Source organism: Brassica oleracea, chromosome C9 (genome assembly GCF_000695525.1).
Source record: "Brassica oleracea var. oleracea cultivar TO1000 chromosome C9, BOL, whole genome shotgun sequence".
NCBI lineage: Eukaryota > Viridiplantae > Streptophyta > Magnoliopsida > Brassicales > Brassicaceae > Brassica > Brassica oleracea.
In genome coordinates, this window is record NC_027756.1 from 43,848,989 (window position 1) to 43,862,719 (window position 13,731).

The 13,731-nt window shown below is 34.9% G+C and overlaps 1 protein-coding gene across 3 annotated transcripts; it reads left to right on the forward strand.

Annotated features, from left to right (window-relative positions):
* Nucleotides 1–5,524: 5,524 nt before the first annotated feature.
* LOC106318503 (AP-2 complex subunit alpha-2) lies at nt 5,525–13,731 on the forward strand. 3 transcript variants are annotated; one of them, XM_013756510.1, is made up of 27 exons: nt 5,525–5,926; nt 6,473–6,604; nt 6,968–7,093; nt 7,313–7,375; nt 7,459–7,556; nt 7,639–7,846; nt 8,000–8,071; nt 8,145–8,237; nt 8,605–8,706; nt 8,845–8,942; nt 9,396–9,477; nt 9,614–9,702; nt 9,872–9,977; nt 10,065–10,130; nt 10,341–10,447; nt 10,526–10,630; nt 10,734–10,854; nt 10,947–11,096; nt 11,232–11,468; nt 11,913–11,993; nt 12,082–12,246; nt 12,353–12,439; nt 12,529–12,654; nt 12,850–12,930; nt 13,021–13,092; nt 13,209–13,288; nt 13,371–13,731. In XM_013756510.1, exons 1-27 carry the CDS (start codon nt 5,801–5,803, stop codon nt 13,525–13,527), a joined length of 3,030 nt encoding a protein of 1,009 aa, XP_013611964.1. In that variant the 5' UTR covers nt 5,525–5,800; the 3' UTR covers nt 13,528–13,731. The 3 variants fall into 3 exon arrangements, with proteins under 3 accessions (XP_013611964.1, XP_013611966.1, XP_013611965.1); XM_013756512.1 differs by having other exon boundaries at nt 5,531–5,926; nt 12,353–12,436; XM_013756511.1 differs by having other exon boundaries at nt 5,531–5,926; nt 11,235–11,468.

Consider the following 13,731-nt stretch of genomic DNA (forward strand, 5'->3'; position numbering starts at 1 on the left):
TCATCTGAATCGTCGGCACGAGGATGACGATGAGCAATGTTGGCCTGTGGGTTGTTTTGTTGACGTTGAAGCACTGTCGTCAGAGCAGTTTCAACGGCCTGTATGAGAGTATCGTGAAGCGAAGCCGTGAAGGTTTCAAGAGTATTGCGAAGCTCCTCTTGTAATTCTTCGGGCGTTTGCTTACGTGGGGGCATGATAATGACGAGGTGAAGAGTAACCGGAGATAGGTGGATAGCATAGATCGTAAGAAGTCTTGATTAAGAAATCAAAACCGTAGGTCTCTGATACCAACTGGTGTAACCTGAGGTTACTTATAACGCAAGTAGCTTATTGATTCTGAGAATACCTAGGAAACGTGTCTTCTTGAGATCGTTGAGAGTCAAGCTCTATCCGAGAACAAGGTTTAAAGTTTATAAAAGCTCTGTTTATTAATCAAATAAGTCGTGCCCTTACAACACCTAAGACATCAATATATATAGTAAATAATAAGTAAAACCCTAAAGAATAAGGATCATAAGTTTTCCTTATCTTCTATGACAAGAAAAAGAGATAAAGCTCGAAACAAATAAGTAAACTTTAAGAAAAGAAAAATAGAGTAAACACCAAAACCAAGAAGAAGTAGAATGACGCTGCATCATTTTGACCAGGAAAAAGTTCCATAGAAATTAAAAGCGAGGAGCCTATTATGATCACGAGAGGCTCTATAGAGGAAACCATGTACATTATATGTATGATTTTGGAAGCAGAGAGAATAGTTTGATGTGGCTAAAGAGGTGCCTGCCGTACACCACGTGCTACTATTACTAATGCCGCGAGATATCTTAGTTTCGGTCCTTTCGGATGATCGCTTTTTCATATGGAAAATACATTTAACTTAAATGTAAAAAGGTCGTATCGCATGATAGAAAATGGTATCTGGCAGATTATGTTAAGTAGACGTCATTTTTTGCCTTTCTGACGTTTGCGTAGATCGATATATGGAGTGTATGACCCTCGTAAGATAGACATGTCAATTAGGGCCAAAATCCGCAGCCCGAGCCCGTCTATCTCGCTCATCCCTAAGAATTACCGGGCTTGGACTTAGTTTTATAAGCCCAAAAAATTAGGGTTTTCGGGTTAAACCCATTTGCGCTTGGGTATTTTGGGCCTAAGTCCGTTTAGGCTAGGACCGGCCGAAAACCCGACATTTTATACTTTAGCTTAAATATTATCGTTTTTACGATCAAAACTTTTATTAGTATTGACATATTATTTTAATATTTTTATCCAAACTATAATAAAGTAACTATAAAAGTTGTTAATGCACTTTATTGTTTGATCATTATATTTTTTTTAACGCTGGATAATTATGCTATTACAACTATGAGAAATATTACAGATGATTCTACATCCGACAATTCTACCTGCCGTATGAGGATTCACGCCTGACTGCATCATCGGAGCCGCCCTATCGGATCCACGCTTGACGGTATTCTTTGCGTCATGTTGTAGATCTCTTGTAAGTCTTTTTTCCTTTAATTCGCATAATTCCGCCTTCTCCGGGAATTGAAACCCAGATCTCCTGGTGTAGAAGCATTAACGAACCTTTAGTCAAACCACTGGACCAAGAGGGCTTCCACATTTGATCAGTATAAGTGTCACACTTTAAATTTTGCAAATGTATCTTCTTCTTTTATGTACAAAATGTTTTTTATTTCAAAATGCAAAGTATGAAACGTTTGACCATGTTTATCATAAATTTTGTTCTCTTATATATTTAGTTTTAATTTATATTTGAATATCTAAATCTTATTAAGTTTGGTTTGTTTATAATATGTTTTTAAAGCATACGAAAAAAAAGTAAAACATTTTTGATAAAGAAGAAAAATTTAAACTCACTTTATATTTAAAAAAAATGAAACAATTTTTTTATGAAAATTCACATGTATTAAAACGATGAAAATGAAAATGAAAAATTATTTTCGAAAAGCCCAAAAAAATCAAAAAACCCAATAGTCCTATAAGGACCGGACAGGACTTTGAATTCTAGGTCCAAAATATTTTCGGGCCGAATCGAGCCGGGCTCAAATATTTAAGGGCTTAGCGGGTTTGAGCCGAACTGGGCGGGGCCGGACCAGCCCGAATTGAAACCCTATCGTGAGATATACTTACGGAACATATATTTACCCCTTTTCACCTTTTCACCTTAAAAAGGGAGGAAAAGGAGAATAGTATTTCTGACTTGAGTAAAAGGAGAATAGTTGGTAGGTGGATATATTTAAAACAGTAAATATTTAAAAGCAAATATAAATATAAAATAAATAAAATATTTTCGACATGTTTACAAGAAAATATAATAAAAAGGAATCAAAATATTCTTAGGATACTTTGATGGCAGCATCATCTGATAGAGAGTATCTTCTCAGTAACAGCTTGGCCACCCCTGTCATCCAACTGCTACATCCTCATATTTTGTTTCTTTGTTCCTGTTTTATACCTCATATAATCAAATTTTTCTTCCTCCAAAGTTTCATTGATGTTGATACACTGATCCAACAATTCTGTTTTTGAGTTATTAGGCTCAGCTCGTTAGGAAAAAGCTCCAATGAGTAAACACTACTTAGAAGCTTTAAAAACAACTATGAGAAATAGACTCAAATTGTTATAAAAAAAGAAAGAAATATACTCAAATCAAATGTGATAAATTTTTGGGTGGATCTTATTGGAATAGCTGGTGGTAAGAGTTAATACTGTCAATGGCGATCATAATGAATATGTACTTCTTCTTTTTTTGGGTAAAAATTAATGAATTTGTACTTTCTTGGTGAGGTTTTACTCCTTTTTTTTCTTATCATAACTTTTTTGTTTGTATTTTTTTACTTATAATTTTTAAAAAATATAAAAATATTTTAAAGATTGTATCTTTTAAGAAATTTTTACTGTAAACTAGATATGGACTCGTGCGTTGCACGGATTTTATTTGATGTTGTCAATAACACATAAAAAAAATGAAAATATTGTTCACATTAATTCTTGGATTTTCCAATATATATTGATGACTTATTTTAGTAAAAATAATCTCTTTTCTTACATCAATTTTGATTAGTATTTCTATTTCAATAATCATGGTGTTTTAAATAGTATATTAGTTTTTTATTTTTGAATAAATACTTCATTTTTAATTATTTTTTAAAATAATATTATTTGTAGTTAATTGAAACATATAGAACTGTGAAAGCTCTATATTATTTATATTGTTTAAGACAAATTAAAAATAACACAATTCAAAATATTAATGTTACACAACACTAATCAATATGTATTATTGATAGTCAGCTAAATATTAAATTTGTTTACTTTAACATCTATGGTGTGACTTAAACCTCTTTTTCTATATATTATATATTATTGAAAACTTCTTAATATATAATATTTTGTAAAAAGCTATTGCCGTTATGTATTAAAAATTTGAAGCTCTGCAATTGTAGTAACTCTTGATAGTGCGGTGTATAATTGTAAAATCAAACTTGACAAATATAGACCAACTTTTTAAAATTTCGACCTTAACTCTTGTTGATAGTCATTGCATAGCAAATTCGTATAGGGAACTGAGGTCTTTTCAATTTGAAATGTCATCTTGCATCTGTTGGTTTGAGGCTTACTCTAGTTTTAAAATTGTTTTTGCATATGTTGCTTTAAGATTGTTTTTATCATTTTATTATAGTTCTTATTGCAATCTTGCACATTAAAATTTAAGACTTCGATAAGAATTCCTTCACATAGTTCATCTCCAAACTTTTCATGAAGAGAATGATGCACACAACCTTCATTGTATTTTTCTATAATAAAAAAAACTTCTAATAAAAATTACAAAACAAACTTTTTTTTGAGAAAAATATTTACCTTTTTAAGTATGAGAAAATTCCTTCCAATAAGTTCATTATTCTGATAAAAAAAAAACTTAATTATTATTTTTCAAATTTCTTACCTTTTAATATTTGTAACTGATTTAGTGTTAAATAACCTTCTTAATCCATTGTTTCCTTGATAATTTCTGATAACAAATTAAATAACATTCTTTTGACTAAAACCTCTTGACAATCAAAATCATAACAATCGTTGTTGATTTTCAAATTATTATCTAACTTGTATAACCGTAAAACTGTGTATAACCGTAAAACCGTTTATATTGCATTGATCAATCGTTGCTAACGTAACATAATAAATTGATGTTGACATTGACTCACATATGACAGCATAACTAATTTTATATCGTCTATAGGAACCAACATACATAATTGTTCCAATAGATTACGCACAACAACATCATATTTTATGATAATTATGACGGTCTCTAGTAAGGATAAAGGTAAAACAGTTTAAAGTTTTTTTTGTGCAACCCATAATTTAAAGCTATATCAAGCTCCTAATATTTTCCTTGTATGAAAGAGTTTCGATTTTAAGCAATATTTTTTTGTGACAAAATCCAGGAGAGTTTAATCTTATATATAGATGTGAATAATTGTAATAAATTTTGGATTATGATTTCTTAAAAAGAAAAATTACTATTTAAATAGGAAATTTTATTATTTATAAAGAAATATTTGAAATATTTATTTTACAATTTTTTCTTGTTTAGATAAAAAAATAAAACTACAATTAAACACCCTTTAAAAAATTTCTTTTGTATAAGATTTTATAAAAGGATAATTACTATCAAGTAATTATTTACAATTATATTTTCTTTATGATTTTAGAAAACAAAAATTCGTATTAAATAAATTTTTTTACAGATATTTTTTGTTTAAAATTTTTTAAAAGGAAAAAAATAATTTAGAGAAAGAAAATTACTGTCAAATAAAAACTATCAAATAATCTTTTGCTATTATCTTTGTTTAGAATTTTAAAAAAGAAAAATTAATTATGATATATTTTAACACATGTCATCATCCTAAATTTTTAATTGCCATTTGTCACCATCATGTTAATTATCAACTTTGAAATAATATTTTGCTATTATTTTTTTTTAGGATTTAAAAAAAAAAGAAAATTACTATTAAATAATTCCTTTGTGTTATTATCTTATTATATTTATCCTATTAATTATGATATATTTTAACACATGTCATCATCTTAAATTTTTAATTGTCATGTGTCACCATCATGTTAATTAGTAATTTTGAAGAACCAAACTTTATATAATAAGATATAACACTAAAAAAATATTTAGACTGGTTAGATGTATTTTAACAACTGATTGCTCTCTAGGAACAGTTTTTTATATATTAAATTCTAAAATTTTATATTTATAATTATTATTCAAAAGTTGTTTTCAAATTAAATCTTCTCATTTCTTACATTTGTACTTTTAACCATATAAACTATAGTTTCTTAGAAGTGGAAATCACCTGTATATATTATTATTTTCTATTTAAAATTTCCACATATAATTATTTGTCCCTATACAGAAATAAAAACCTAGTATATGTAATAAAAAGACAAAAAAGAAAAAAAAAACTGAAATGCACAACATTGAGAAAAGTCACAGCTGTAAATAAAAAGAAAAATAGAAGTCGTCTCCCGTCGCTCCCCGCAGGTTTATCTCTCTCACCTTCTCGACCAGATCACTCCCCTTGAATCTTCTTCAATTGGAAAGTGCCGTCTTCCTTCTCTAGATTAGGGTTTCGATCTGCGCTCCGGCGAATCGTTCACGCTCCAGCTGTAGTCTACGCCTTTCGTCGAAGCTAGATCCGGTGGTCGCGAGTCGGATCTGCTCTTGTGAGGCGGCGGCGAACGGTGGATCTGAGGAATTGTTTCCACCATGACCGGAATGAGAGGACTCTCCGTTTTCATCAGCGACATTCGTAATTGCCAGAACAAGGAGGCGGAGCGACTCCGAGTTGATAAGGAGCTGGGTAACATACGCACATGCTTCAAAAACGAGAAGGTTAGGGGCTTCTCGGTAATCCGCTATGAGGTTTTGTATTGAATAGAGATTCTGGAGATGTATCCTTTGCAGCTACCTATTCCTTCAAGATTGTTTAACATTAGGCTCAGTTTCAATGCAAATCCAATCCTAGAGCTACTAGGTTGATACAGTCACTGGAAATAAAATCAGAGTTAGTTGATAGATTGTGTATAGTCGTTTCATTTCTATCATGTAATGTGCACCTTGACAAGGCAGTATTGTGTTTGCCTTGTGTTTGCTTGGAGATTAGGCCATTATCTTACCGTTCTAAACACCACTACTGCTTTCCACTTGGAAGCTCGTTAGGGTATTTTCAAGGAAAGAAATCAAGCATACAGATAGATTTGAATAGCTCATTACGAAGTAGATTAAGCTTTGTTGCTGTATCACGTTTTGGGTGAAGTGCTGATTTCATACTATAAGTAGTCATCTGTGGTCAGCTGAACCTTATGAAATAACAATATTCTGAGCTTCATGTTAGAATTGAATTGATCATGCATTCTTTGATTGTTTTCTGTTTGGCAGGTTTTGACACCATATAAAAAGAAGAAATATGTCTGGAAGATGCTATATATACATATGCTAGGTTACGATGTGGATTTTGGCCATATGGAGGCGGTTTCTCTTATCTCTGCTCCAAAGTATCCAGAAAAGCAGGTTTGTAAAGTTGTTTGCTAGCTTAAACAGTTACATATTGCTTTCCATAGCTAGGAGAAGAGAAATTGGTGGGGTATTTGTTTGATTAAATCTAATGTTCAAGATGAAACAAAGTAGATTTTAGTGAAGACCACAATAAGCGAGATCTAAATACTTTTTTAAGCGTTTAGGAATTTTACTCTGTTTAATTGGACTTGGTAATGTAATGGGGCATTTACTAAGTATATACTAACAACATAATAGCAACTCTTAACCAAGATATATAAATGATGCCATGCGTATTGGGTTTGCATTTTCAGTTTTATATTGTGGTATCTTTCCTATCTAAGTTGCTTATATCGAACTTGTCATCGATGATTACAGGTTGGCTACATTGTTACATCCTGCTTGCTCAATGAGAACCATGATTTTTTGAAGTTAGCAATAAATACAGTGCGGAACGATATAATTGGCCGCAATGAGACTTTCCAGTGCCTGGCATTGACTTTGGTATGTGCTCTTTTGTCCATCGTTTTGTTGAGATCTTAGAGCGTAGTGAAGTCATTCAGATTATGGGACGCAGTTAAGTGACTATTTCAATGGAAGTATTTGGCCACGTTATGTCTGCTTTCTCTACTAATTCGTTATTCAAAGCCTTCTACTTCATTAAAACGGTGTGTCTTATCTTCTATGGCTCTCTTACCTTGCCATGTTTGCTTTGTCCTGTAGGTTGGAAATATTGGTGGGAGAGATTTTGCCGAATCATTGGCACCTGATGTTCAAAAGCTACTTGTAAGTGACCCCCAACACGATAGGTTATGGATATTTATCCATATAAGTAAACATATTAATGTTACGGGACTTCTTTACTGTAGATTTCTAGCAGCTGCAGACCGCTCGTAAGGAAAAAAGCGGCACTGTGCCTACTGCGCTTGTTCAGGAAAAATCCTGATGCCATCAACGTTGATGGCTGGTGTGTATTAACACTCTGGGTAACAGACTGTTTGATTTAAATTAGGTATCGTTCCTAAATTCTGATTGTTTTGTGCTTCCAGGGCGGATCGTATGACACAACTTTTAGATGAACGGGATCTTGGTGTCTTGACATCCTCGACAAGTCTTCTTGTAGCTTTGGTATCAAATAATCATGAGGCGTATTCAAGTTGTCTACCTAAATGTGTCAAAATATTGGAGCGCCTTGCTAGGAACCAGGACGTGCCTCAGGAGTACACATACTACGGCATCCCATCTCCGTGGCTCCAGGTTTGGCCTTAACTTTTATTGAGCACATTATCCCGTGGGTTCTTATTATATCATGTGAAACGCTCATGAAAATAGAGATTTGTTCAAGCTTTGGTCTATTTTTTCGGCTCAGTTAAGGTAGCTTGGATTCTTATATATATGTGGTCAGCACAGGTCAAGGCGATGAGGGCTCTTCAGTATTTTCCAACCATTGAAGATCCCAGTACCAGAAAGTCTCTTTTCGAGGTTCAATATTTCTCAAGTAAATTTCTATCATGTGTTTTAAATTATATCTGATGCCATTTCATGGAAATTTCAGGTCCTTCAGCGGATATTAATGGGGACAGATGTTGTGAAAAATGTGAATAAGAACAATGCATCTCACGCTGTGCTGTTTGAAGCTCTATCCCTGGTAAGTTCGTTCAGATAGCTGGGGAACAAGTTGATGCCAAAAACATATCTGATCCATCCCTTCCCATTCATTTTCTTCCTCCTCAGCTTCACATAAGACACTGTTATATCAAAACATAACAATAACATACATGTGAAGGTTTTAAAATAAAATTTTCGGTTTTGGTGGAGAAAATGAGTTTGAGTCGCTTGCATGCTATTCTTTGTATGTTCCCTGCTGTTCTTGTTCTTGTTGAAAAGCAAATAATTTTCTATTTTCTGCTTGAGTTATTTCTAAGAGCTTTATCATGGATAGTTGATTTGTATGTGTTCTACAATTATCTGGATTGGTGAGCAATTTCCTAACTTGATGATGTGTTTTGATATAGGTCATCCATCTTGATGCTGAGAAGGAAATGATGTCACAGTGTGTTGCTCTTCTTGGAAAGTTTATATCTGTCCGTGAGCCCAACATCAGATATCTAGGCTTGGTTAGATCTCGAATACACACGTCGTGTTTCTAAGCCTAGCTAGAACATTATGTTTACTGTTGGTGGTGCATAATGCTATTCGCTATTGTTTCATTCATTTACGGGCCTGTCATGATGCATTTCTTGACAACATTTCAGGAGAACATGACACGAATGCTAATGGTCACCGATGTCCAAGATGTCATAAAGAAGCATCAGTCTCAGATAATCACCTCCTTAAAAGACCCCGACATCAGGTTGGTTTTTTACCATCTCGGTATCAGCTTGAATGGCTTGTGAACCAGAATTTTTATCTTTTGATGCTTTAATTCAAAACCCAGTAAAGCTGATTTCAATCATGAAATTGGTCATAGTTCTGAATTTGAAATTACGCAATTTAGATGGCATATATTAAACTCTAAATTTAAATCTGAATCTCTGCAATGTAGTTTTGGTGAAACATGTTTTCTTGATTTGTTTTATTCTAAGAAACGATTTTTGTATATGCACCTGCGGTGGCAATTCTTGGCTGCTGGGTCAGTAGTATTTTGACGTTTTTTATATATAGATGGATTGGATAAGTAGCAAAGTCCATGTAGGTCTAATCCCTTTTCCTTCGCAAATGGAGGCTGCCGTTTCCAGAAATTCTAGTTTGTTTTATATCTTTTGCTAATGGCGTCAGATTCACTTAGTGGTTGAACTTCCTGCAGTATTCGTAGACGTGCTCTTGATTTGCTCTATGGGATGTGCGATGTGTCAAATGCAAAGGATATAGTCGAAGAGTTGTTGCAGGTAAGTCTTGTTGGCCTTGCTGCAGAATAATAATATTTTCATGGTTTGTAGACCTTTTAATTTTGTGATTTTCAACAGAATAATGATTTAGCTGTGCAGTGTTTATGCTTATATTGAACTGAAAAATACATTGCAGTATCTTAGCACAGCAGAGTTTTCCATGCGTGAGGAATTATCACTTAAAGCTGCCATTCTTGCTGAGAAGTTTGCTCCTGATCTATCATGGTAAGTAACTTTTACCACCAAAAAAAAAAAGAGATCTTCACTTTTTCAATGAACGCAATTATAATTACGATGACATCACTAGCCAATTGGTCTTACATATAGATCCCTACTTGCACAAGCAATTGGTCAACCTTTCATTACACTAAATGTTAACTTTGATATTTCTTAGGTATGTAGATGTGATTCTTCAGTTGATCGATAAGGCTGGGGATTTTGTTAGCGATGACATTTGGTTTCGTGTGGTTCAGTTTGTAACAAATAATGAAGACCTTCAGGTATTTAAAATTTGAAAGAATTAATCTGTTGTATATTATCCTATTCAGGACACTCGGAAGTTGCTGACAGTTTTCTTAATATGACAGCCTTACGCCGCATCCAAAGCAAGAGAATATTTGGACAAGATTGCCATACATGAGACAATGGTGAAGGTTGTACATCCTCGCTTCTTATATAAGAAATTTTCAATATTGCATTGGGCAGATAAGTTATATAACCTAAGCTGGGAAATACCTACTTACTACCTTTCTGACACAATCTCATCTGTATCAAAATTGTGGTCATGGTCCAACGTTAAAAGTGTCTTATGTACATAAAAATATTGGTTACCACAATATAATATCTCTCTCTCTAAATTTCAGGTCAGTGCTTATATACTGGGGGAGTATGGCCACCTTCTAGCCAGACAACCTGGATGCAGTGCAAGCGAACTCTTTAGCATCTTACATGAGAAGCTTCCCACAGTATCGTAAGGACAACACAAATTCTGCATTGTGCTCTTCTTGTCTTCGGGTATGCCTTAAATGTTTTTTTCTTTCTTTCTCAGGACTCCCACCATTCCTATTCTTCTTTCCACTTATGCAAAGCTTCTTATGCACACTCAACCCCGGGATCCAGAACTGGAAAAGAAAGTTTGGGCTGTATTCAAGAAGTAAGACTTGCTAACCTTGTCATTCAATGTTTTGCTTGTCATTTATGCTCTCTTCTTTTCTGTAATCAAATCACGTTTCCTAAATGATGTTGTGTTTTGGCAGGTACGAGAGTTGTATTGATGTGGAGATACAACAAAGGGCAGTGGAATATTTTGAGTTGAGCAAAAAAGGTGCTGCCTTTATGGATGTATTGGCTGAGATGCCGAAATTTCCGGAGCGTCAGGTTTGTAAATTATTTTATGATTCTATGAGAGTTACTTGGATGGGACGTTTGGATACTGGATGATTTGATGGTGCTTTTTGTCTGTTCCATAGTCGTCATTGATTAAAAAGGCAGAAGTTGTTGAAGATACCGCAGACCAGAGTGCCATCAAGCTTAGAGCACAGCAACAGCCTTCAAATGCTTTGGTTTTGGCTGACCCACAGTCTGTTAGTGGAGCACCCCCACCTTTGAAGATTCCAAGTGTAAGTGGAAGCACGCTGAGTACTTCTCTTTGTCGGCCCTAATTACCGACACGTTTTTCATTTTCCTTAGCTTGATAACGCACATACTTTTTTATCTTATTATCCCTGACATTTTGTTTCACCTTGCGTGTCTAGCAGGAACCCCAGTCAGTAGCCCGAACTATCTCTCAGCCCAATGGAACTTCAAGTAATATAGATCCACAAGCTCCATCACCAGATCTCCTTAGCGACCTTCTTGGTCCTCTTGCTATAGAGGCTCCACCTGGAGTTGTGTCAACTGAACAGCACGGTCCCACTGGAACAGAAGGAGTTCCAGATGAAGTGGATGGTTCCGCCATTGTACCTGTTGGAGAGCAAACAAACAATGTGGAGGTATTGTTTTATTCTTCCTTTGCTTTTTTTTTTTTGAACAACCCTTTGCTTTCTTTGGAATGGTAGTTTTTAACATGACTAGATGAAATTATACTTCTAATATTTTTAGCTCATTCATTCCCTAGGTTTTTTCATTGGCTATTTCTTTCTCTGTTTTCCCTTTTTGAATTTATTATTTCGAAAAGGTAAAACGTGTACCTTGAATGGAATCCTACCTGAAATGTTCTGTTCATACTCTCTGCAGAGTTTTTATTTTTATTTTTTTTTGATTCCCTAGGTTCATACTCTCTGCAGAGTTTTTTTTATTTTGTTCGACGTAATAATGCTACAGCCGCGAAACCTGATGAACTTGTTGCATTGACATTGTATACAGTATATATTAACTAGTAACTACTATTTGCATGCTTGGATTGTTTTCTTATTCAGTTTTGTTTTCTGTAACAGGTCATAGGAAATATTGCTGAGAGATTTCATGCTTTATGTTTGAAAGACAGTGGTGTCTTATACGAGGATCCTTATATCCAGGTTTGATTTTTACGCGAATAATGGTTGCAGAGAAAGAGCTTTTCTATTTCCTATGTTCCTCATTTTGTCGAGTGTTGGTATCACTCAGATCGGCATCAAAGCTGAATGGAGAGGACACCATGGGAGACTTGTCCTCTTCTTGGGAAACAAGAGCACTAATCCACTTACATCAGTCCAAGCTCTAATACTACCCCCTGCCCATTTAAAATTGGAACTGTCTCCAGTACCTGATACAATTCCTCCTCGAGCACAGGTACTTCATTCTGTTGATTTTGTCAATTTTACTACTCAATCACACACTCTCCTCTTTTCTGTAACCTTATGTTTACTTAGTGTTCCAATTTCTGTCGTGGTTATAGGTACAATCTCCACTTGAAGTGATGAACATCCGCCCTAGCAGAGATGTCGCGGTTTTGGATTTCTCGTACAAGCTTGGTACAATCGTGGTACTTACCGCAACCCTCCTTTACTTGTTTTGGTGAATGGTTTCTTTAGTATCTGTGACTCTCTGCCTGACAAGCTGGATCTTTTATAGGTTGGTGCCAAACTCCGGATCCCAGCAGTCTTGAATAAGTTTCTTCAACCTCTACAATTGACATCTGAAGAGTTCTTCCCGCAATGGAGAGCACTTTCAGGACCACCCTTGAAACTTCAGGAAGTTGTATGTATTTCAGCTTCTCTGACATAATATCGAATAAAAGTATGAGTAGTGTATAGCGTTGGATATCCACATGGCTGGCTGTTCATGTTACTCAAAGTTGTTAAAGATAACTTCTGGGATTACTACATATGCTTAGGATAGTATTAATGTGGTGTCACACTGTTAATCATAATCGGATACTGCAATTTCTTGCAGGTAAGAGGTGTAAGACCTCTAGCTCTTCCGGAAATGGCGAACCTGTTCAACAGTTTCCGGGTGACAATATGCCCTGGGCTTGTAAGTATTTGTTTACGATCTGAGTCCCTCCTTATGCTTTGTTGCACACATGCATTCTATAAATTAAACTTTTACGCTTTTCTGTTGTAGGATCCGAACCCTAATAATCTAGTGGCAAGCACAACCTTCTACTCTGAAACTACAGGAGCCATGCTCTGTTTGGTGAGATTTCAACCAATTTTTGTCTTAGTGGTTTTGGCACTTGCCACTTTTTCCAGCTCCTTAATTTCTTCTACTTATCCCACGTTGTCCGTGTTTTTTTATGTTTTTTTTTTCAGGTAAGAATTGAAACAGACCCAGCAGACAGAACCCAACTGCGAATGACAGTAGGCTCAGGAGATCCTACCCTTACATTCGAGTATGACAACTCTGCCTCTTTTCACGAACTCAACCTCTCAAACACAGCTACTTACGCTTGACCTCTTTTGCCTTGCCTACAGGTTGAAAGAATTCATCAAGGAACAACTAATTGCTATTCCAATGGGATCTCGAGCTCTAGTTCCAGCAGCAGCAGCACCGCCACCACCTGTAGCTCAACCGCCTAGCCCAGCGGCTTTAGCTGATGATCCAGGAGCTATGCTTGCTGGTTTACTATAAGTTCATTGGGTAAGAGAATACTTGTTGCAAATGTCAGAGTGCAAGTTTTTTTTCGTGTTATCGTGAGTTCAGGTGGTTTGTATCAAAAGCTTATTCTTGTTCCTAAACATTTTTTCAATCTGTTTCTCCGTGATGATTTATTTGATGTCGTTGAAACTTAATGTATAGAGAAACAGAAGTTCACAGTCGTTTAAACTTGATTTT

Bases quoted from the DNA above. Each gene is read 5' to 3' on its own strand.
- LOC106318503 (XM_013756510.1), top strand. From the start codon at position 5,801: ATGACCGGAATGAGAGGACTCTCCGTTTTCATCAGCGACATTCGTAAT. The intron at 7,376-7,458 runs GTAAGTGACCCC...TCTTTACTGTAG, and splicing joins CTGATGTTCAAAAGCTACTT to ATTTCTAGCAGCTGCAGACC. The intron at 12,247-12,352 runs GTACTTCATTCT...TCGTGGTTATAG, and splicing joins CAATTCCTCCTCGAGCACAG to GTACAATCTCCACTTGAAGT.